Here is a 25,713-nt window from a genome sequence, read left to right as displayed (position 1 = left end):
CCCTGTACAAATATGTCTTTGATACCCGTTAAAAGCCGGGATCAACGGTAAAGCACACACTTGCAAATATTTTGTAGATAGGTATGTACGTTGGAAAGTATATAGTTCGTTTTTTTTAGCATTAGAAATAAGGTAAACAATCCTGATGAGTCTTTTAATTGAAAAACACATTTTAAAAATAAGTTACGGCAAATATGTAACAATTATGAATCTAATACGATCATTTATATTCTTCTGCTTTCATAAGTAATCGTTTTTGATTATTGAAAAGCGTTTTTCAATTAAAAGACATGTTAAGATCGCTTACCTTCTTGCAAGTTCTTTCTAATGCTAAAAAAAACGAACTATAGTATGTCTTGCAAATATTGTAGGATGATATATACGAATATTACGACTATTTCTATATTAGTTTTTTTAAACGATGTAACGGAATTAGGAAAACTTGCTAATGAAACTACGTACCTAGTTCTCATCTCATCTACTGGCTCTTGTCAAAAAAAATCTTGTATTTTCTATTATGTAACCTATTTTGTATTTATATTTAATAAATCATTATAAAGAACTTGAAAAGAACGAAAGATATTCTGCAGATTTTTCTAATCGTCTCCAAGGCTATTAGTGAACTAATAGTGCAGTTTTTAATGGGCCCTGCGTGGCTGCTATAGCAATACCATTCTTGTATTTCATGTTAATGTGTTTGGTTTAGTTGACTCAGTCAGACAACTCTGGGTCGTAATGTGTCTGTGAAATTTTAACTAGTTGGTCTAAATTTATCAGTACTTAATAACATTAGCAGCTGTCTGTATACTCTTCTTCAATCCTTCGATATAGGTTTACTGTACACTGCCATAGGTATGGATTTTTTCTGAAATTGTATGATGATCATTACCAGTCGCTGTGGAGGTCCTTAAGCGTTTTTCTCCAGCAGCGGACACCTTTTACCACATCAAAATGATTAGTCGACACAATAGGTAAAACCTGTAGACACAAAAGTCTGTATTTATTTAGTCATAGTATTTAGTTTCAATGGCTGCGGGTATTACCCAATGAATTGTTTACGTGCTTTGAATACATGTACAGTCGCCATCAGATATATCGGAGCGGCCAAGGCGCTCACAAATATCCGAACACGCCTCTATTGTCAGGGCGCTAGAGTGCGTGTTCAGATATTGTGAACACCTTGGCCGCTCCGATGTATATGATGGCGACTGTACGAGACCTTGCACGCTCTGTATACATTAAAATACATAACGATCTTTCGCTCACCGCCTGTCTCGGTTTACTTGCCAAGAAATTAGATTTACGAGCAGACAAGGTTTTTGTTATCTGTCGAGTTCCTGAATTCGTGCATTAAGTAAATGCTTTCTTATCTACTTTCAGTAGTAAAGTTACGAATAGTTTCTAGACTACATTATTGTAAAACTACATTAATGTGGCAATGAGAATTAGTGGAGCTACAAAGTTACATTGACGCCACCTCGACAGGATGGGTGAAGATCGGGCAGCCAATAGGGCCTACTTGGGTCGACAAACTGGACGCCGTCCTGTTGGTCATCCTAAATACCGTTGGGCAGATAGAGTGGTGGCAGCTCTCCGTGAGCTCGGCCTCGGCGAAAGCTGGCGTAATACCGCTCTGGACCGAGCAAAGTGGCGTGCTCTTGTGTTGGAGGCCAAGACTCATTTTGGGTCATCGCGTCACCCAAGTTAGGGGCTGTCCATAAATTACGTCATCGATTTTTGACGATTTTTGACCCCCCGCTCTAAAATAATCAAAAATCATGCTTCGAATGATCCCGTATCCTCCTACGTCATTGCTACCATCATCCGATGTCCAGACCCCCCCCCCCTAATTTGAAATGACGTAATTTATGAATAGCCCCTAAGTAAGTAACTAAAAAGTTATGCCTGCCAATGCTAATGCCTATCTATCCCAATGGGATCGTATAAGTACTTCCAAGTCTATGTTGCTTATTGCAAAGAAGGGTTAGATAGTAAATGACAATATGCAGAGTCAAGGAGGGAACAGTGGCTCGGTAGAAACAGGCTGAGGGTACAGTGGCTCACTCAACCTAATTTCAACACGAGATAAGCTATATTTGGGCGATTGAGCCACTGTTCGAGTTGAGCCACTGTTACCGCCTAAACCCTACCCTACCTATTAGATGATTTTGTTCTTTATCCCGTACTTTAGATTCCTACCCCATCTATAGGCATTTTTCCGAACTACAGAAACTTATTCAAGCTAACGTAAATCAAGTTCACTCTTGACCAGTTTTTAGTAATTAAATCCACTAGCCATTAGTCAAGCAATTACCAGCTCATGTTTCTTTAATTTAAGAACACAATGCATACTGCATTGACAAAAAGTAATTGCACCGTCCGAGACGGTTTGAATGACAAAAGATCAGCCTTGAAACGTGTATTATGGATATTACTTATGATATGACTTAACGAAATGTATTTACGAGGAAACGTTACAGACTCAAATTAGATGTATTGTTATACCGTTCGAGTTTCGGTACTTAAAGGCAGCATTCTTTTCCTCTTAAAAATGTCCTTCTTACCTTATCTTACAGAGTTCTTTAAAATCAACAATAAAGCCACGGCATTTTTTAACCAACTTCAAAAGGAAGCAGTTCTCAATTTAGTTTGAATTTTTTTTTTGTGTTTGTTACCTCAGAAAGTCTCAGAACCTCAGTTTTGGAAGGTTTTTTTGTTTGAGATAATCTATATGATTGGTCGAATTTATGTCAAAATCCAGCCCTGATAATGGGATCCATGAGGAATCAAGGGAACTCTACAGAGCTATTCATAAAAAAATCAAGCACTTACATTCAAAAAAGAGAAATTTAACGAAGTGGAACTGCTGATGAAGACCAGAATGGAAATCTTTCACAAATGGAATGGCATTTCAAAGTTACGTGTGGAGTCGGTTTTTTGTATTAAAGATTATTTTTCATATAAAGCTAACAACTACTCAAATGTGTGAAAATTAAACAAGCCGATGGCCAACTATGGGCATTTTCATTTTAACTTGTACTTTAAAGCGCGACTTAAGTCGTGTTTCAGACGTGACAAAATGTATGGGATTTGACATTGACCGCCAGTTTTGTAACGACTGCTAACCAGCCGTTAATGGTACACAGTTAAGTAAAAATACCTATGGACGGTCCAGCAATGGTACAGTCAGCCAAGAAAGTGGTCTACCACTTTTTGACTCTATTAATCAGATGATAGAGTCGAAAAGGGGTCTCTATTGTTTCCCAAATAGTTTTAAGCCATAAATGTAGGTACTGTTTGTCCGAATTTTCGTTAGTCATAATTGGTTTTTCTCAGAAACGCGTAACTTTTCAGGATTGCCATAAAACAAACCTAACCTAACCTATCTATAGAATAACCTTACGAAAATCCTGAAAGTTAACGGTTTCAGTTTTATGACTAACGATAATATAACAATCGTTACATTATGACTTAAAACTTTATGGGAAACAAAGGGACCCGGTCGAAAAGTGGTAGACCACTTTCTTGGCTGACCGTACATCTTCCGTCTCCAGCCTCCGGGTCATCGACCCCGTGCCCTTAGTTTTTGTGCCGCAATTGCACAACGTCGATCACTTTGATTGCATGTCGAGATGACTCGAGGTAGTTGTTGGTGGTTGCATAACATGTTTACTGTTTAGGCTTGGCTTTGTTAGACTTCAAAATTTCGAAGGTTCTCATGTACCGTAAAATGGGGTGAGTAGGGTCAAAACTGAAATTCAAACCTCGATAACATTATATTTTTAGATATGAAAACTGAATGGTGTATTGTATATAATAAGTGTTCCGGACGTTTGTATTTTATTAGTGTTCCGTACAAAACTTTGTTCACGGAACACTTATGGGATCACTTCGGTCTTGTTTATTTTATTTTGGGTAGTTCCATTTCATAACTTTGACGATAAAGAGGAAAACCCACCTCACCCCGTAGTGCCTCGTATTTGTGGTGAGAGGGTTTTTCATACAAAGGTGATTTTGGAAGATTGTTGGATCGATTTTTTTTTTATTATGCGTATTACTATATTTTAAATTGGAATACATTATTTTTGTAGCAATAGCCTTAAAATCTCTTCTCACCCCCTCTCAGACCTTCTCTCCCCATTCATAACCCACCTCTCCCCACGAAACCTACTCACCCCGTTTTACGGTACCTAGATTTATGAAGCAGGAGGTCCCGGGTTCGGATCCTGATAAGGCATTTACCTATTTGTGTGTTCATCACATATTATTATTGCCGAGTTAATACTATGTGTAAGTATTTATATATGACTATAGATATATTATATGATATCGTTAAAATTAGTTTAACAAGGGTGCCCTCGTGTATATTGATACCCGAGAAAAAGAAGGATCCAAAATTCCATAGCGAACGATTAAAAAAGTGGAGAGCTTAGTCACTTTTTCTTTATTTCAGTTTATAAACGACATTATTTTCTCGTGATCTAATTTCCAGCGCTTTGTCACACTAAATACTAGGCCAGCATTGTTGACATACGACAGGTGGATAAACATACATTTATTATTATATAAAACTCTGTACTATTGCAAACACGTAAAGTAGGGCACCCGGCCATCCTTTGAATGTTTTAAAGATGATAGAATTAAGGATGACTAACGCTAGAACGGTCCGGGCCTGGGCCGAGGCGCCCGTACTTCGTTTTATATGACGGGTGATCACGTGATGTTGTGTATAGAAAATTGAAGTATCTGACGTCTCGTCCCGGTCCCGAACTATCCTAACCTGAAAATTTTAAATTGCCCGTTAGTTATTTTGTTAGTGTGTGGGTCTATGGTTTGCAATCCGGATCCGAAATGTATGAAATTATCTGGATCCGGATCCGCGGATCTTTCCATACATTTCGGATCCGTCGTGCAAATCCTATGTGGGTCACAACACAACTCTTCGAAGCTTAATCTTCTATTGTGCTGAAATGAAATACATAAATTGGATGACAATGCAATATTATGATGACATGGAGCTGATCTGATGATAGAGATAGGAGGTGACCATCGGAACTCTGTGATAAACCGACGCAAACAAATTGTGTTTGGCGATGTTAGAATTGTCTCGAAGTGTTATTAGTTGCCTGTGGAAAGGAAAGTACAGTCAGCGATAAAAGCCTGTCAAAATGTTTTTTTTTTGCCAAAAACTTAGGTATTCTTATTTAATTCTGCAAAATCAAGGCTACGCTCGTCATTCAAACGTAACCGTAAATAAAGTTTGAAATCATGAAACAAAGGCTCGATTAACCCTACGTGTCACAATTTTTTATTAACTATAAAATTTTTAGTAATAAAAGCGTGCAGTAGTGTATGGCTTATGATGACTAAAATAAGGGAAAAAACTTTTTAGTCAATTTTGAAGAGGGTGTATGTAAATAGGTGGTTGGACTGGTTGGTATAGATGACCACCAAGACGAAAAGAGTTAAAATGTGCCTGCTATATGTGGGTACCTACTCGTAAATGTATAAGTGTGTAATATGTATTCGGCTTGATTATATGTGCTGCATTCGTAAGACGCTCCCACTTTCTCCCCTGACTCATGCGGCCCTCGCGAACCTAAAGGCTCCTCTACACGATGGGCCAACGCCGGCGACTCCAAGGGACGCAGCCATGCGGTAGAATGAGAGAGCAATATCACTTGCTCCCTCTATATAAATGCGTCCCTTGGAGTGGCCGGCGTTGGCCCATCGTGTAGAGGAGCCTTAACGTTACCATTAACGCGACTGTATTGATACGTTTTACGACCATTTTACTACACAATACACATAGGGTTTATGTTACCCATTTTAGGTTTAATGACTTCATCTAAAGTTTATGACGAGACGTGAAACGCTAGGCGCGAAATTAACACTTTAATGTGACGAGGTAGGTTCAACAGAACTATTCCAAAAATACTTACTTAAGACAACCACGCGAAATCGCCTTTTCATACAAACGTAGTCCTTATTTCCCTCCCTGGATATTACTACATACTATCTTAATGGCGTAGCGACCAAAAATGAGTCTTGGCCTCCGACACAACTACACGCCAGTTGTCACGATCCTGTGCCATCGCCTACCAGTTATCGGCATCATGGAGATAGCGCAAGTCCGCTTCAACAGCATCCCACCCAGCCCTGGATATTAACATTATTGAAAATATTTTGACGCAATTAGTAAGTAGAGGTATGTCATTCACTGCTATCCCTTGGTTACCTGTGTTTTGTTTCCTAACTAACGGAAATGTTAAAAGGACGTTTAGGGACATAAATATCAACCGTTTGTTAGATTTAACTAACGTTTATGAATAACGCGATAGCATCTAAACCGAGAACCAATTGAATGGGTCATTTTATAAAGACGTTTCTGTCCAGGCCGCGTAGCCAAGATGCCAATCGCTTACGCTCCGTAGCGATCGAAACGCAACGGTCACTGTCACACTAATATGGGAGAGTGATAGAGAGACATAATGCTTTTCGTTGTCGAAGCGATAGCGATTGTAACCTTGGCTAGGCCGGCAGTGACCCGGTTTGAGGGTCTTGAGCAGAGGTATATAGGTACCTAATTAAATAGTTTTAGTCCTGGTAAATAATTATTCCTAGTAATAGTGTTGATATAGTGTGAATGCCTAGTCATTGTAAGTGTGCTTGGAATTTTAATTAATAGCACTCTTCATTATCATGCATGTGTGTGTGTGTGAGTAAATTGTGCTCATTTAATACTTTAAACAGGGATGCCAACTTAGTGGTTTTACCACTAAATTTAGGGGGAAATAAACCAGCTAGGGGTTTTTTTAGGGGCTAAATATTTTTAGTGGTTTGTTTAGGGTTTTTTTTAGAGTAGAAAAGTGCGGCAAATTTGAAAAAATGTAGGCGCGAAGGGATATCGTCTCATGGAAAATTTGAATTTCGCGCCGTTTTCTACTGACAAGATTTTCTTGACCATCTATGTATAACGTTCATATGTATGATCATTAAAATGTCGAACCGGTTGAAAATCATAATAATGTTCTAAATTGGAAAATCTATAATAATTTCTTTTATTTTTTATTTAGTGGGTTTTCCAAAATAATAGTACAGTTTTAGGGGTTTTTAAGTTGAGCTCAGGGGTAACAAAAAATTGGAGTTGGCAACCCTGACTTTAAAGTAGACCGGCAACGACCTTGTTTTGTTGCAATTTTGTTCTATTATTTCTACTATTTATATGTATTATGTAAATACCAAACTTTTAAACTTAGGGCCATTTATTTAAATTAATTACCTATCATCAGTTTTGTGAATTACTTATCAATTGATTGAAGCATTTTTTTTTAAATATAGCTACAATAAAGTAGCACACGTTTTTTTAGGGTTCCGTACCCAAAGGGTAAAACGGGACCCTATTACTAAGACTTCGCTGTCCGTCCATCCGTCCGTCCGTCCGTCCGTTCGTCCGTCCGTCCGTCCGTCCGTTCGTCCGTCCGTCCGTCCGTCCGTCCGTCCGTCCGTCTGTCACCAGGCTGTATCTCACGAACCGTGATAGCTAGACAGTTGAAATTTTCACAGATGATGTATTTCTGTTGCCGCTATAACAACAAATACTAAAAACAATAAAATAAAGATTTAAGTGGGGCTCCCATACAGCAAACGTGATTTTTGACCAAAGTTAAGCAACGTCGGGCGTGGTCAGTACTTGGATGGGTGACCGTTTTCTTTTTGCATTTTTTCCGTTTTTTTTTTTTTGCTTTATGGTACGGAACCCTTCGTGCGCGAGTCCGACTCGCACTTGCCCGGTTTTTTATTATCAAAAGTACATACAAATAAATAAATAATAAATAAATAAATATTATAGGACATTCTTACACAGATTGACTAAGTCCCACAGTAAGCTCAAACACAGTAAACATATATTATTATAATTTATGTTTGTTAGTTTATTTTGGTCCAATTGCAAAAACTTGTTTCTAAAACTCTCGTTTTACATTGTTATTTTTACTTGGTTGCTCTTAAATCACCTATTAAACAAGATTATATTATAACTGTGTCACTTATAAAACTAGTTCGCCATAATTTCGCGATGTCACATAAATATGTAACTTTCTCGCCATGACAGGACTGTAGGTTGAAGATGTCGCGAGAAAGCGGCTCCTGCTTGAGCGCGATAAGTGATACGATAAGACATAAACAGTCTTGACGTGTGGCGAAATAGGGAGTATTACTGCAAATGTTCTGCCGCCAGAGTGCAGCACTAATTTGTTTAGTAAACCATAGAGTAACTTATACTTACTAGGCCTTAAACAGTTTTTTGACAAGTTTTCACTATGACATTGAGGGGTCATCCAATAATTACGTCACACCAATTTCTAGATTTTTTGACCCCTCCCCCCCCTTGTCACACTTGGTCACATTTGGCAAACCCCTCCCCCCTAGTGTGACGTCACATTTTTTCTACGAAATCGCCAAATCGAATTAAGTAAGTACCTAAGTATTATTAATATTTTATCAAAATATTTTTGACGATATAAATATTAGTAATTTTATAACCCAAAACTGCTTAGGAAAGAAAATTAAACGATTAAAATCTATTTTCGTTTTAAAAACTTGTTATTTAAATGTACAGCGAACTAAATAATTTAAATAAATGTTCGGTTACTGATGAAGTTAAAGTGACGTCACAAAGTTTGTGTCTCCCCCCTCCCCCATGTCACAATATGTCACATTTTCTTGATCCCTCCCTCCCCCTAAACGTGTGACGTAATTAATGGATGACCCCTGAAGCATCAAGGCGGTTTGTTTACAGGTGGCCCACCGCGAAACGCGAAAATCGAAATTTCTTTATTTGCCTCTCTATCGATCGAATAAGCAAGAGTGCTAGAGAAGCAGAAACCGAACTTTCAACTGTCGTGTTTTACGGTATGCCATATGATTGGCTTAGTAGTGACGCCCTCTACGCGTTAGTTTTGCGTGATATTCCCTATTGTGGTGCGAATTTTTCGTGGGAAGTCGTATTAAGCCGGTTCTACTGTTTGGCTGAAACTTTGACACGTCTCATGATAAAACACCGCACGTAAATGTCTTTAGTACAGTCATTATAGATTTTGACCCGTGAATAATTAGTTCTTGGATTTTATTTTCGTAGGTCCCTCGGGGGGGTCACTGGGAGTGTAAATTCAAAAAGTAGGCTTAATCAGGCTCCTGCGTATATTAAAAAAATGGTTTTTTTCCAAAAAAACGGTTTTTCTTCAATAACTCGGCCATTTTTGATTTTACAGTAAAACCGTAAGGACAAAAATTGTAGGAAATTTGATTCTCTACAAGTTAGTCCAGTCATTATATCCAAAAAACCGACCCTTTCCGTGAATAATCAGTTCTTGGATTTTTTTTTCGTACGTCCCTCGGGGGAATCACTGGGAGTGTAAATTCAAAAAGTAGACTGAATCAGGGTCCTGTGTATATTCCAAAAACGGTTTTTCTTGAATAACTCGGTCATTTTTGATTTTACAGTAAAACCGTGAGGACAAAAATTTTAGAAAATTTGATTCTCTACAAGTTTTGTCCTCACAATTTTTCTTCTAGGATCGATAGTTTGGAAATAAAATTTGAAAAAGCGACAAATTCAAAATATTTTCAACATCTCGTTTATTTTCAACTTTACGACATAAATGAAGAGGACTAAACTTGTAGAGAATCAAATTCTGAACAATTTTGGTTCCCACCTTCTTTCTTCCAAAATCGATATTTTAGAAATTAAACCTGAAAAACGCGACAAATTCAAAATATTATCATTATCTCCTATGTTCCACGCTTTACGGCATAAATGAAGGGAAACAAAGTTGTAGAGAATCAAATTCTGAACAATTTTTGTCCTCACGGTTTTACTGTAAAATCAAAAATGACCGAGTTATTCAAGAAAAACCGTTTTTCGAATATACACAGGACCCTGATTCAGTCTACTTTTTGAATTTACACTCCCAGTGATTCCCCCGAGGGACGTACGAAATAAAATTCAAGAACTGATTATTCACGGAAGGGTCGGTTTTTTGGATATAATGACTGGACTAACTTGTAGAGAATCAAATTTCCTACAATTTTTGTCCTTACGGTTTTACTGTAAAATCAAAAATGGCCGAGTTATTGAAGAAAACCCGTTTTTTTGGAAAAAAAAACCATTTTTCGAATATACGCAGGAGCCTGATTAAGCCTACTTTTTGAATTTACACTCCCAGTGACCCCCCCGAGGGACCTACGAAAAAAAAATCCAAGAACTAATTATTCACGGGTAGGGTCGGTTTTTTGGATATAATGACTGTACTATTGGAGAAAGTGTCTCCTGCGCATCGCATGTTTGTTTGATCGAGATAAGCTGATAACATTCCTGTGGCGAAACAATTTATGAAGGAGATGTTGCGTGCATAAGAAGATTATTAAGTCCAAAGATTTAATCACACAAAAAGGAAACAAGTTAGGTTTACTTAAGTTTTAGGCTACAAAAAATGTTTTTATTTCGTTACAAAATAAACCCATCTCATGCAGAAATATAATGAAACTATTAAATTATTCTAAGTTAAAATTAAACCGATCTGTCAGTATCAAAAGTGACATTTCATCAACCAAAAACGTCACTTTACACTGACGGATCTGTATCGTGTCGCTGTGATATTATAAGCATTGTTCGGATTGGGCCGTAAGTTATAATATTACATCTGGTTTACAATTCATGAAAAAAATATTTTCGAAAAATTTTGCTGTCAACGCGGCCGATGGAACTTTTCACTCGCTGTCGATTTGCAGTATCTATGAAAAGATAAACCTCGTTTATAAACAAGACACAAGTGACAAGCCATCACATATAGCATGGTCATTACCCAACATTACCTCACAAAAAACCGGGCAAGTGCGAGTCGGACTCGCGCACGAAGGGTTCCGTACCACAATGAAAAAAAAAACAAAAAGCAAAAAAAAAAAACGGTCATCCATCCAAGTACTGACCCCTCCCGACGTTGCTTAACTTTGGTCAAAAATCACGTTTGTTGTATGGGAGCCCCATTTAAATCTTTATTTTATTCTGTTTTTAGTATTTGTTGTTATAGCGGCAACAGAAATACATCATCTGTGAAAATTTCAACTGTCTAGCTATCACGGTTCGTGAGATACAGCCTGGTGACAGACGGACGGACGGACGGACGGACGGACGGACAGCGAAGTCTTAGTAATAGGGTCCCGTTTTACCCTTTGGGTACGGAACCCTAAAAAGGAAAGAGGCGTAAACAGCGGCTTTCTAACGCAAACTAACTTGAAGCGTGTGATATTGGCTTTCATACGCATAATAAATATCTTAACATAATGTAGGTAAATTAGCTGGTATCACAATAAGGGTACGTTTACACTGAGTCGATACGTTTGAGTAAAACAACTGACATTACTGACACTGACCTTACTGTAAATTGGCAAGTTTAGCCCCACTAGTGAAAATTTTAAAGTAATGACAGTAGAAGAAGAGAAGTATTTCAAGGTATTCTCTACAATTAAAAAGTCCAAAATCATTGGTCTTCAAAATAAGTGGGTAAAATTTGAAACCTTCTACCGCAGTATTGATTCTACAATTTGGCTTGCCTTCAACATTATAATGTCCTTGACTTGAAATCCTAGTTATAACTTGCAATGCCCTAGTTCACAAATTTTTAACTTTTAGCTGCTTTTCACACGAGTACCGTGGGGCCCATATAATAATATTAAGTCAACAGTGGGACACTTTATAGGCTCTTTAAAAAAAAACAAATACCTACGTATGAACAAGTAGCTATTATTGTTCTATTGAAACTATATACTAAGCCGGTTTTAGCGAAGTATGTACATAAGTACCATCCAGGTAATACTTGTATGGTACATTTTGACCGATTTCCAAAAAGAAGACTTCTACACGGCGGGCCTTGTAGCACAAGCAAGGGGTTTTAAGTAATATTTCTAAAGTTAAGTAATTGCGTAGGTAATATGAAAATTCAATTTAATACAACAAAAACGTTCCAGTATTATTATTATAAACTGTCAAAAAATAGAGTAAATTATTATGACACTAAAGTCTAACTTCATTAACTCCTCGTACCCTCAATCCAAGAACTATACAAATTAATTTGTCCTAATAACACAATTCCACTAATTGCATAACATTACTCAACCGAAATCAGTCCTAACGGATCGGACGCTGTCGAAACGGCAACGAAATAGAGAGTTGTTTACTACTTGAAGCAAAAAAAAGCGATGAATGAATGTACCTACTGCTTCGCGCTGAGTTTGAATATGACAAGTACGAGTGGCTTTTAAAATTTGTGTTCCGTACGTATGTACAGTCAGCAATTGAAATTGAGATTATATATTTCAGGCACAAATTCCTCATAGAGTTAGTACAAAAAATATAATTTAACTACCCATATCTATGTTAGTGTACAATATGTAAAAGAATAAATACCTAAAACTACTTAATATATTTATTTTGATGATGCGTTGGGTAAGTAACTACTTACAAGGAAACATAAAATATGTTACTGTCCGGCTCCGATTTGATTTATTTTTATTAATGTTAAAGAGTAGTCTAACAGAGACGTTTTTTTCTTACCTTATGGGAGGAATTACCCTCCGAAGTACTGAAAAGTGACCAAATCCATTACTGGTTAATGGTTGGAAAACATGAAAAAGTAATGAACACGTGTTTTGTTATTTCGGCTAAAACTCATACTTTACAAAAAAACACTTCAAGTTTCATGAACACACAACACAATCACACAACACTCTCTTGAATCTCTACTTACGTATAAACTAAAAATTGGCTAAATTATTTATAAAGGTATTATTTCCTCAGTTAATACTGTAACGGTCGTTTCGTCCAAGTCATTGCAGAACCCTAAACCGAACAATAACAATCGGTAACTTAAAGCTACTGAACGTAAAAACTTTCGCTTTATAAGTTTTTGCGGTACGCATAGTAAACAAGTATTATGCTCACTTTCATTGTATTGTGCGCTATGGCGTCAGTCAATGGGGTAAATTAGGCATTGTGTATATTCACTAATACTGTGGTTTCATTGGATAAATGACATGCGATTGACAGAGAACAATAGTTGGTATAGTTATATCAGTGGAAAACTTTAGTGTAGGCAATGTAATCAAATATAGTCCAAAATCCCGGATGGATATAATGTTCGAATAACTCTTAGTCATTCTAGAAATAACACACCAGTGTGACCTCATCAGCCTATAATATAACACGATAACATTCCATATAAGTTTGCAGAATTCGTGAAGTCCGCGAAAAAATAATTATGCTTAGGTATTTTTAATGTGTACGAAATACCACACAATACGAGTACAGTCGACATCTGATATATCGCAGCGGCCGAGGTGCTCAAAATATCTGAACACGCACTATAGCGCCTTGACAAAAGAGGAGTGTTCAGATATTAGTGAGCGCCTTGGCCGCTCCGATATATCTGATGGCGACTGTACCTACAGTACCTACACACGAGAGCGTGAATAAGAGTAGGTATTCACATACCTAGCAATTAGGTGTTCAATTTTTTTCCACAAATGTGACTTTGGAGTTTGGACATTTCAGGAGTGTCTTTTTAAAAGAGCTTATATATCTTTATGGAAACCACACAAAAATAAGCCCTTTTGAAGACACTCATCGTTCGGTTCTTTAACATTTTTAACAAAAACATAAAAGTTACACGTAACGTTTTCCAGTAAGTTGTTTATCAAGACAGTGTTTATTTTTAAGATCATCGAACTTCGTGGCTTGGGCAGCAAAAAGTAGCCAAGCGAGATTTTTTTTTTTCTATTTCCGTCCGAGGATTTACTAGATGGAGTTAAAGTACATGTTTTCGCGATTTAAAATACTTTAGTAGCTTAAAGTGTGACGTTAATATCGCAATTAAGGACTTTAATTTATTACTTACGATTTAGGGTCATATTTTATGAAAATGTTATTTAATAATATGAATTAAGAATTACAAAATGTAAACCTAGTTTAAATTATTTTTATCGCTTAATTTTTAACAAAAGAAAATACGTTTTATAATAGGCGAGTTCGTTTTAAACTATAATTGTGTTAAATTCATTGCGATTGATTAAATAATCTAACTTCCTAGTCGGCAATGTAACGAAAATCGCATGTGATTTGTTGCATTTAACCTTGCAATGCTTGCGAAATGTCAATAAGATTTGTGGGCGCTCCGATATATCGACTGTACCTAACTATTTGATGGCGATTGATTCTGGTATTCCATCTGTCCAATTTTATACTTTAAACTCTGTCCAATATCTTTGTCCAATGTGTATTTGCGACTCACATTTTGCTTAATGAGAGAGTGAGACGCAATGCACATTGGTCAAAGAAATTTCCAGCTGTACAATTTCTTTGACCAATGTGCATTGCGTCTCACTCTAAAGCAGGCCACTGACGAGCCTTCCAAATGGGTGCCGTTACAATGCATTCATCCAAATGGACGGCATCCTAATATTAAACATACTTTTTGACATTCACGGACCGATTTTGAATTGCAGCCACGCTATTTGGACTGTTGTGTCAGTGGCCACCTTAAGTTGGACTACACATTCCTAAAGGCTCCTCTTCACGTTGGGCCAACGCCAACGGCAACGAGGGACGCATTTATGCGTTAGAGGGAGCAAGTGATATTGCTATCTCATTCTACCGCATGGCTGCGTCTCTCGTTGGCGTTGGCGTTGGCCCAACGTGAAGAGGAGCCTTAAGACTCAACATTCAGCTGTAAATCAGAAGTCGTAAAACAAAGCGTTGTTTCAGATGATTGATCTGCGCGGAAGCTTTCTATTTGCGTGTCGTTGCCGAGTGAAAAACGTACGTTAATGCGCGTGCGCACGTTTCCGGACATCTCAGCTTTGTACGGTCAAGTCTAAAATTATCTAAACATTCTTCAAAGGTTTCAAAAGCTTCAAAGGTTCAAACATTCTACAGGTGTTCTTCAACCCTTAGCCATATATTTAATTACACAAACATGTGAACACGCATCGTCTAAATCAGCCATTAGCCATATTTTGCGAGGTGAAATCATAGAAATTGAGCTATTAAAATATTCAGAAATTCTGATTCAAACTGTGCTTCTGCAATGGGCCAAATGGGTATGCTGATTAATTATCATTTTAACTCACATTATAGACGGGTCTAACGCGAATTATATTCAATTACCTTGATTTATCATTATCATTTAATGTGCAACCCAAATCTAAATGAAAAGCGTAACCCCCCCGCAACATTGTATCGTACCATCGCCCAGACTGTTAACTGACAGTTCGTGAACCATATTACAAAAGGCATAAGGTCCACCGATAGACAGTTAAGAGTGTTGCTCTGTTGCTGTCACCCCTTGTTTACCAACGTACCTGCTCTCAACTAGGGGTTGACTAGCAACGCCCGGAGATCAGAGCATTCACCCCGGGAAGGTGCCACGTGTTGCGAATTCTGAGTGAGATATTTAATTAAATGATAGGTCAAACTCCTGTTTTCTTTTTTATATCTGCGATACTAAAATAACAGTTCTATTGGCCTACTCTTCTCTATACTCTATTGGAATAATTGTGTAAGTACCTAATAGTTACCTACTGAAATGATCGATCGGTTGGACTAGCGGTCTGATTCGAACTTTACTATAAACATCAAAAATTTGGCAAAATATAAGATTGAACTGTGAGTTCTTTATTTTTTATAAATACTTGTATGATTTAAAAGATAATCTTACTTTATGAGATTTTTTTAAATACACAGTGATTTTAGATTGAACTATGTAGCTTGATTAATTTCAATGAAATTTTACATGGTAAGTTGAACATTTCGATATTAAAAATATACATATTAGGTACCAGCCCGGGGTTTTATTTTACCTTATTTTCTTCGATTAAGTAAATAGTTAAAACTTAGCACCACATGTAAATTCATTCAACTATCTACTATATTCTTTACAAAACAAGGTATACAATTAAATGATTTTCCTATTCCAGCTCTCATGTTCAAAGCAAGCGTTTTGAAAAGAGATTTTAATTTGGGAGATCAAAGGTTTCTTTGTTATAATTCGAACATGGACGAACGTCGTTTCAATGAAGTACGATTTCCACTTTACCGACGGGAGTGTCGCTTTTTTAGGGTTCCGTACCCAAAGGGCATGGTATAATAATATACTCCCGGCCCGATTCTAACTTTAAGATACGTCAATTAATAGATCTGGAAACGATATGGATTAGATATGTCAGTGTCAAAAGTGACGTATTTGTTTGAAGAAACGTCACATTTGACACTGACATATCTAATCCATATCGTTTCCAGATCTATTAATTGACGTATCCTATAGTTCGAATCCGGCAGTCCGCCTGGTAATCTCTTCCCGTCTTTTCGTGGTCACGTGACTGACACAAGCCTACGAGCGCTGATAATATGCGATAGCGCTATATAAAGTGGCAATTTTATTGTGACGTAGACTTATGTCACTCTGGGAAGAGAAGACCATGTTTTATTAGACTATGCCCAAAGGGTAAAAACGGGACCCTATTACTAAGACTCCGCTGTCCGTCCGTCTGTCTGTCACCAGGCTGTATCTCATGAACCGTGAAATTTTCACAGATGATGTATTTCTGTTGTCGCTGTAACAACAAATCCTCCCATGCAACAAACGTGATTCTTTTGCCGTTTTTTGCATAATGGTAAGGAACCCTTCGTGCTTCATGCGTAGAAAACCGGCCAAGTCCGACTCGCACTTGGTTTTTTAGGAAACGTGCACTACAAATACTACAATAAAAGTAGGGTAGGGGAGAAGTGGTATAAATGGATGTACGAAGGTACCTACATAAAGAATTCAACGTACAAGCATATTTTATTTTAGTTGTTAGGATAGCTATTTATCATTTTGTTCATAAATGCCTTCGTATACAAATCTGTGGCCCTAGTGAAAAAGGGTACAACTCTCACGCAGCCTAGGAGTAAAAGGGCATAGGTGTTACTTGGAACTTATACCCATTTAAAACCGCGCTTCCCGAGACTTATACCTTTTTTCACTAGGGACACAGATATATAATATAGCGTGCAAATAATTCAGTGGATAAGTCATCACTCATCGTAATTCGACGGTACGATAAAATTACCGTAAATGTATAACTGATCCATTTCTAACTTCGTCGATCAATCATACCAACCTATGAAATATAATGTTCATTATTGATTATTGATGGGATCTCGACTATTCGAGATATCTCATAAAAATGAGTGGAAAAAAACTTCATGGTAAAGAAAATACATAATTATTTGTTTGTTTTATGAGAAAACCGATGTTGTCAGATTCTACTTTAGTACCTATTTATTTAAACTTTACACTTATACAACGAATTTTATCATTTCGAAATTCACGTCCTGTGTCTTAAGGTGACAGTCCATTTCCAACGACAGCTGCACTAACTGTCAATTTTACTATGGAAATTGACAATGACAGCGACGCGTTCAGTACCGGTAGTGCAGCTGCGGTTAGAAATGGAATGTTACCATTAAGGTGACAGTCCATTTCCAACGACAGCTGCACTACTGTTGCGACGTTACTGTACTATGGAAACTGACATTTCGCATCTACATATGTATGCACAATCAAGGAGGCCTGTAGGGCTAATGGCTCCTCTACATGATGGGCCAGCGCCGGCCACTCCAAGGGACGCATTTATGCGTTAGAGGGAGCAAGTGATATTGCTATCTCATTCTACCGCATGGCTGCGTCCCTTGGAGTGGCCGGCGTTGGCCCATCGTGTAGAGGAGCCATAAGATGATCGGCACTTAATCATTTGTGATCACGCCTGTCACGTTCTAACAAATATGTAAGTATTGTAAGTGCAAAAGTGACGCATTGCTTGACAATTGACAAGTGATAAAAATGCGACCATGATACCGCTGCTGTAGCGAACATGAGAAAGAAATCTCGTTGCCTTCCTCTCTCTCTGTCACATTAGTGGGGAAAGGAGTCCCACGCCTATCGATGCAGGATCGGCAGAAGCCGATAGAAATACAGATAAACTGTGGTATGATTTGTCGACCTGAACCTTCAATAATGCTTAAAAACAAAAATAATACTAATACTCATACTCATTTATTCATAAAGCCCATTTACATGTCAAAATAAAATTAGAATTATACAGTTAAAGTTGAAATCAAAATTAAACTTAAATTTAAATATGCAATTATATGTGAAAATTAAAACAAAAGCTTCTTTGCATGTCGAACTAAAATTACAAATACGTTTAAAATTAAAATTGAGATCGAGAACAATAATTTAAATTAAGGTCAAAATTAAAATTACAATTACTTAATACTAGCTGTTGCCCGCGACTTCGTCCGCGTGGAATCTTATTTTCAACATTTTACATCTTTAGTACCTATAATTTTCATATCCAAGCAATGTTGAAATTAAGTACTTTTCTTTTTTAGCAAGTTGTATGAAGTTTTATTTCAAGTGGATTTTGATGTTGGTTGCTGAAATTACTTTTCTTGTATTCTCATAATAGGTATCTATGCCCTTATACAAAGATTAAAGTTCCGCACTCAAAAAATATCTGATCTCCATACAAACTTTCAACCTCTTTCTCACCACCTTGAGGTATATTTTTCAAAAATGCTTGAATTAGTTTTCATGTTTTTTATTTTAATACCTTTTTTTTGCAAAAAGTTCAAGTTCCTAGCTTAAAATTAAATTTACACCCCAAGACGAACTTTCACCCCCTTTTTAACCCCCTTAGGGGTAGAATTTCCTAAAACGTTGCAATTACTTACTTTTTTTTTGTAATCGGCTATTTATGTCTTTCTAAGAAGTTTCAAAGCATTTGTAATGGATTCAAACTTTGAACCCCATTTTAACCCTGTTAGGGGATGAATTTTACAAATCGCTGAAATCACTTTTATTGTCTTCTAATAATATCCCCAAATACAAAGATTCAAATCCCGCGCTCGAAAAAATGTATGATATCCATACAAACTTTCAATCCCGTTTTCACCACCATAGGGGATGAATTTATTTTAATTTAATACCTTTTTACAAAGTTTCAAGTTCCTAGCTTCAAATAAAATTTGCACCTGAAGACAAACTTTCATCCCCTTTTTAACCCCCTTAGGGGTTGAAATTCCAAGAACGTTGCAATTACTTTGTTTTGTAATAGGCTATTATGCCTTCCTAAGAATTTTCAAAGCATTAGTAATGGATTAAAATTTTCAACCCCTTTTTAACCCTGTTAGGGGATGAATTTTACAAAACGCTGAAATTACTTTTATTGCCTTCTAACAATATCCCCAAATATAAAGATTCAAGTTCCGCGCTCGAAAAAAATTTTGATATCCATACAAACTTTCAACCCCTTTTTCACCATCTTAGGGGATGAATTTTCAAGAACGCTGAAATTAGTTTTCTTGTATTTTAATAATATATCTTTTAACGAAGTTTCAAATTCCTAGCTCAAAAAAAAATTCAACCCCATACAAAATTTCATCCCCTTTTTAACCCTGTTAGGAGATGAATTTTACAAAACGCTGAAATTACTTTTATTGTCTTCTAATAATATCCCCAAATACAAAGACTCAAGTCCCGCGCTCGAAAATAATTTTGATATCCATACAAACTTTCAACCCCTTTTTCACCACCATAGGGGATGTATTTTCAAAAACGCTGAAATGAGTTTTCTTGTATTTTAATAATATATCTTTTAACGAAGTTTCAAATTCCTAGCTCAAAAGAAAACTTCAACCCCATACAAACTTTCATCCCCTTTTTAACCCTGTTAGGAGATGAATTTTACAAAACGCTGAAATTACTTTTATTGTCTTCTAATAATATCCCCAAATACAAAGACTCAAGTCCCGCGCTCGAAAATAATTTTGATATCCATACAAACTTTCAACCCCTTTTTCACCATCTTGGGGGATGAATTTTCTAAAACGCTGAAATTAGTTTTCTTGTATTTGAATTTAATACATTTTTACAAAGTTTCAAGTTCCTAGCTTAAAATAAAATTTGCACCCGAAGACGAACTTTCATCCCCTTTTTAACCCCCTTAGGGGTTGAATTTCCAAAAACGTTGCAATCACTTTTTTTTTGTAATCGGCTGTTATGCCTTTCTAAGAAGTTTCAATGCATTTGTAATGGATTAAAATTTTCAACCCCTTTTTAACCCTGTTAGGGGATGAATTTTACAAAACGCTGAAATTACTTTTCCTGTCTTCTAATAATATCCCTAAATAAAAAGATTCAAGTCCACCACTCGAAAAAAATTTTGATTTCCATACAAACTTTCAACCCCCTTTTCACCACCTTAGGAGATGAATTTTCAAAAACGCTGTAATTAGTTTTCTTGTATTTTAATGACATATCTTTTTACGAAGTTTTAAATTCCTAGCTTAAAAGAAAACTTTAACCCCATACAAACTTTCATCCCCTTTTTAACCCCCTTAGGGGTTGAATTTCTCAAAATCGCTTCTTATCTCTTGTACACTTTATAAATGCAATCTGGTGTGCAAATTTCAACTTTCTGGCTTTTGTAGTTTCGGCTCTGCGTTGATGAATCAGTCAGTCAGTCAGTCAGTCAGTCAGTCAGGACACTTGCATTTATATATATAGATTAAAAACAAAGCCGAGTTTCCAAATTTCACAAATTTGGTTACGATTGGTTAAGTTTTGCAAGAGAAAACAGTCGAGTACGAAACCTCGATTTTTGAGATTTTTACGCAGGATTTTTCGCCTTGTTCTTATCGCACTAGTTTTAGGAGCCGCTTCCGTTAGCGAGACGGGTATATTTACCTAAAATATTTAAAACTCAGCTCCTGTTTCGTCTTAAAGGTATATGTATCTATAGCTATATTTACCTAATATGAGTCTACGTAATAAATAGCCAGCCAGCGAGCGAGATGCTTGAGCGCGTATAACGGCAGCAGCAGACGTCCATTCTGCACGCATTCTTTATCATTTGCATTCGCATTTGCATTTTCCAATCTTGTGTGCAATTTGCTACAAATATAATAATTTTAAGTATTAAATCATTGCATTTATTAATTCATTGCAGAGATATTTCAACATTTAATTTCTCGCCTATTTTTAGAAATCAATCTACCACTTAGTCCCGGAAAATATTGTCAAGTTCAAATAACAAATGAAAGTCGAAATTTATTTTTGGATCTTAGTCTGTTATACATTTGGGAATTTTAATACGTTTGGTGGACAAGCCTGACTTTTTACTACAAATAATACAATTTAAAACAAACAAAGAGCTTGGAACAAAGCATGGTTTGGCTCAATACACCGCTGACACAATGCCTATAACTGGCGAAGCAGTAGTCCCATTAGTTCCCGTTTTATTCGGAAAACAGAAATTAGAGCTTACAAACTCAGCTCGGGTGTTTGAATATTGTTCAAAATGTCCAATTGTTGTCGTCTACTATCCACATAACATAGTACAACATAAAAATAAACATTGTGCGACAATATAGGATCCCATAGCATAATGCTAAAGCCATTGAATATGACTTGAGCGCTTGTCGAATAGCGGCGGCGCGCGCGCATATAACGGGCAACGGCACGGCAGACTAATTGCAGTTTATCGTCAGATGATAAGCAGATACACACGCGATCTTAGATATACAGGGTGATTCATAAAGCCTGTCTATTGGGGCCTAGAATTCTAAACTTTCGTTTTGGTTCTAAGTCTAGGTAGGTAAATCACACTAGGAAAAGACAAAAGTACCATTAGGATTGAAAAGGCTAACTTATTCATTTAAGGGATCTCTTCTAGTAAACCAAAAAATTAGATAGCGATAGATTTATGGAATAAACTAGCCGTACACAAAGCAGTGAGGTATGCTGAGAGAATGATGATGATTATTAAATTGTACAATAACGGTACTTAATCGCGTGTCGTATCAGTCTTCTCCGAGACCACGGGGACAACGCCGTCCTCGAAACGTCGGAGGCAAATCTTTAAACTTAAATACTCGATTAAGATTAGGTGAATAGAATTCATTTTTATTATGTTTAGGGTGGCCAGTTACTGGCGAATTACCCTACTTATAAATACCTAAAATACCATCCACTTGCCAACGATGTGGTATAAAAAATATATCCCAATTTATCATAATAACAGAAAATAATGATAATATTTTATTGTTACAGAAAGAATCTCGTACCGATGTGCAGTTCCATCTAGCGGCGTTACGCGGAGACTGCGAGAAGCTGAGACAACTGCTTGACACGGGGAAGGTTCACATCGATTCGAGAGATCGGGTAAGTTATAATTATATTATAATAATATGTAATTTTAATTTAACTCAAAACTGGAGAATGGATGCCTCTTGGAGGTCGAGGGAGGAGGCCTTTGCCCAGCAGTTATGCAGTAACATACATGGCATCCCACGGGTGAATCTTATATTATCTTATCTTATCTTTTATCTTATCTTATCTTACCTTAGAACAATATGCAGCCTAGAGTTAGACTAAGACAAGTCTGCAACGATTTTGATAGCACACGCACTCCAAAGTGTTATTTTAAACGTCAAACTTCTATGACATCATGACGTATAAATAACACTTGCACAGCGTGGGCTATCAAAATCGTTGCAGCCTTGTCTTGGTCAGATTCTACCTCATTCTCATTCGCTATCAAATTTCGATACGTTTCATTGGAGCCATGGTACTTACTACGTTAGGAGTCAGGTTACAATTGAAAGGCTACAGCGATCTTGCTGTCATGGGCCAAAGATCGGCCCATAATTATGTTGTTGAATTTTTTTCGTCGCATTTCGATAATTTAGAAAATGGATAGTTCCTTTTTCTGTACAATAAGTAAAAGCGCAATTTCACCATTTGTTCTAAAAAAATTGCCACTGAGTTACGAAAAAGCATGGATGGTATATTTGCAACTTAACGGAAAATTACATTTTCACACCACCTATTCGGAAAAGAGCTTTTTCTGCCCTGCTATGAGGGATCAAAGTGGCACTTTTCCTCCCTGCTTCCTAGCAGGATCCCTCCTGGGATCAAAGTAACACTTTTCTGTTCTAGCACACTATTTTTACATTTTGTTGCACATTATTTTTTTTGGTTAAATAATCTGTTAAAATCAGATTGTGTCAACGCTAAGATTTTTTATTTTCCTCATAGTTGATGTGAAAAGCAGTATGTGTCACAAGGTATCAAAATTATTTCGTCTTGGGCGTTAAAACTTGAATCCCTCATTACGCTCAGGATTCTACAATAGAATCCCGAACGTAGTGAATCGCTTCATTCAGGATTCAATGTACGCCTTTGACGGAAATATATCATTGTGATCCCTTGTAACACAAACTACTATTTCTTTTCGGGACAAGTAATGATTTCGTATTTATCCCGCCTATAGAACGAGGATTTGAGCAACTCTTTAAACCAGACAAATTTTATCTGTTGTAATCTCCGCTCCGCTTAGGGTTGCCAGATGGTCGGGATTTGGCGGGATTCTCCCGATTTTTAGCATGTGTTCCCGATTCCCGACAAAGTGTAAACTGTCCCGAAAAACAGCTTCACGTTATAAAACAATAATTTCAAGTTCCGAACTGTTGTCGAGCGAGCGAGCTGACGTAGTGCCAATAATGTAAAATATCGTTGTTTTTAATGCAATTACTTTAATTTGAATGTATTTTTTTTCCCGACTTAAGTCCCAAAATCCCGAAAAATTTATATTGTTTCCCGATAATAGCGCATTTCGATCTGGCAACCCTAGCTCCGCCGGACAGCCTAGCCTAAGGGAATAATGTTTATCCCGCTCGCCGCTTATACCTCACACCGGCCCCACAAAAGCGTTAATCGCGAACTTATGACGTGCTATGCTCCGATCAGACGCGGGAATGTATTTCGTAACGGTTGCGTAATGTTTGGATTATAATATTAGTGTACAATGGAACGGATTTTTATTTACGGCGCTTTAATGACTTTCGCTTGTGCCGTGGGACCGTGACTTGCTATAACGATGTAGTGTGAATGACAGATTGAAAGATAAGTAAAGTTGGATGTGAAGTAAATTATACTTACTTTGATTCGGGATAATATTAATTTTAACGCTTACCAAGGGTCGTTCAAATACATAATCTATTGTAACAAAAAGCATTAACTACATTTCGATCACATATCTTTGCAAAGTAGTGCCCGCGTAGATAATTTTGATATCATTGTTTAGTTAGAGGAAAGAAGTCATAACTTGAGAATTCGTTGAATATAGAAATATGTTCCTATATACCTATTCCATTGACACACGTATTGCAAACTCAAGATTCTCAAGAACTCCCTAATGGCTCCTCTACACGATGGGCCAGCGCCGGCCACTCCAAGGGACGCAGCCATGCGGTAGAATGAGATAGCAATATCACTTGCTCCCTCTAACGCATAAATGCGTCCCTTGGAGTGGCCGGCGCTGGCCCATCGTGTAGAGGAGCCATAATATCCGCTTCATAAGGCCACTATACTGTACATATATGACAGTCAACTCGCCATCAGATATATAGGTGCGGCCAAAGTGCTTAAAAATATCTAATCACGCCTCTATTGTCAGGGCGTTATGCTCTAGTTTCCTAGGATAGCGGTGCCGTCATATAGCGGCCGACTCCATACTAAATAATACGGCTAAAGGCCGAGCCACACCGGCGTGCGTGTGCGTGACGTGCGCGTGTGCGTACGCTAAAATGTTGGAGCCGCACACGCGCACGTCACGCAAGCGGTGTGCCATCTCTCATAAGGATCTGTATACTACAACGCCGCACGCGCACGTGCACGTCACGCACACGCAGCCGGTGTGCACAGGCCTTAAATATGGATGTCGTAGTATTTGTATGGAGACGGCCGCTCTATGACGGCACCGCTATCCTAGGAAACTAGAGCATTAGAGTGCGTGTTAAGATGTTTTTGAGCACGTTGGCCGCTCCGATACATCTGACGGCGACGATAGATCTCCACAGCTCTATCGTTCAAAACATGACTTTAACGCGCATCGTAAACTGTCATAACCGCGGTGTAAATCAGCCTTTAGCACCGCGTCACAACGCGCCCGGCGCAGTGTAAATCAGCCTTTAACGAAGGCTTTATGTGCAATTATGTACAAGTTATGTGTCCCGCGTGAAGCTATTGTGCGAAGGATTCACACATTCACACACAGCTGCAAAATTGCATAGCCACTAGAATATCTGAACTGGTATCTGAACTGATAGGGGCTTTGTTCAGATATTTGTGAGCGCCTTGGCTGCTCGGATACTTATAGATATCTGATGGCGATTGTTCCATCGTCTGACAACCGACAATGCGTTCAGACTTTCTTTTTGCAGCTATATTGGTCGATACTAGATAATTTTAACATATTGTAGACTAAGGGGTCGTCCAGAAATCATGTGATCGTTTAGACTTTAGAGGAGGGGGTGGAGGTAAGAAAATTATCACTAATGATCACGATGGGGGAGGGGGGTCAGAGCAGATATCACGTGTAAGTAATTGTTTTCAAAGCGGGAATGCCAAAAACAACGATATTCCTCAAAAATGTAATAAGATGCGTATTTACCCAATTAATAACATTCATCGCAATGTTTATCGCGTGATCTTGTAGCAGGGGGGGGGGGGGTGCCTTATAATCACCAAGGGGAGGGGATGTCAAAAATAGGCC

General features: G+C 37.5%; 1 protein-coding gene and 1 long non-coding RNA gene across 6 annotated transcripts in view; both read left to right on the top strand.

Moving 5' to 3' along the window:
• The window catches only part of LOC134665459 (uncharacterized), a 430,855-nt gene that overhangs the window by 370,742 nt on the left and 34,400 nt on the right, over positions 1–25,713 (top strand). The gene's annotated exons all lie outside the window — the stretch shown is intronic.
• Positions 1–25,713, top strand: part of LOC134665433 (ankyrin repeat domain-containing protein 29) — a 71,040-nt gene that overhangs the window by 25,095 nt on the left and 20,232 nt on the right. The window contains exon 2 of the mRNA XM_063522404.1: positions 22,209–22,319. Coding sequence (XP_063378474.1) covers positions 22,209–22,319 — 111 coding nt within the window. The remainder of the gene's footprint in view (positions 1–22,208; positions 22,320–25,713) is intronic.

This window comes from Cydia fagiglandana, chromosome 6, assembly GCF_963556715.1.
Source record: "Cydia fagiglandana chromosome 6, ilCydFagi1.1, whole genome shotgun sequence".
Classification (NCBI taxonomy): domain Eukaryota; kingdom Metazoa; phylum Arthropoda; class Insecta; order Lepidoptera; family Tortricidae; genus Cydia; species Cydia fagiglandana.
Note: the sequence above shows the minus strand (reverse complement) of the source record. Positions and strands in the feature narration are given on the sequence as shown.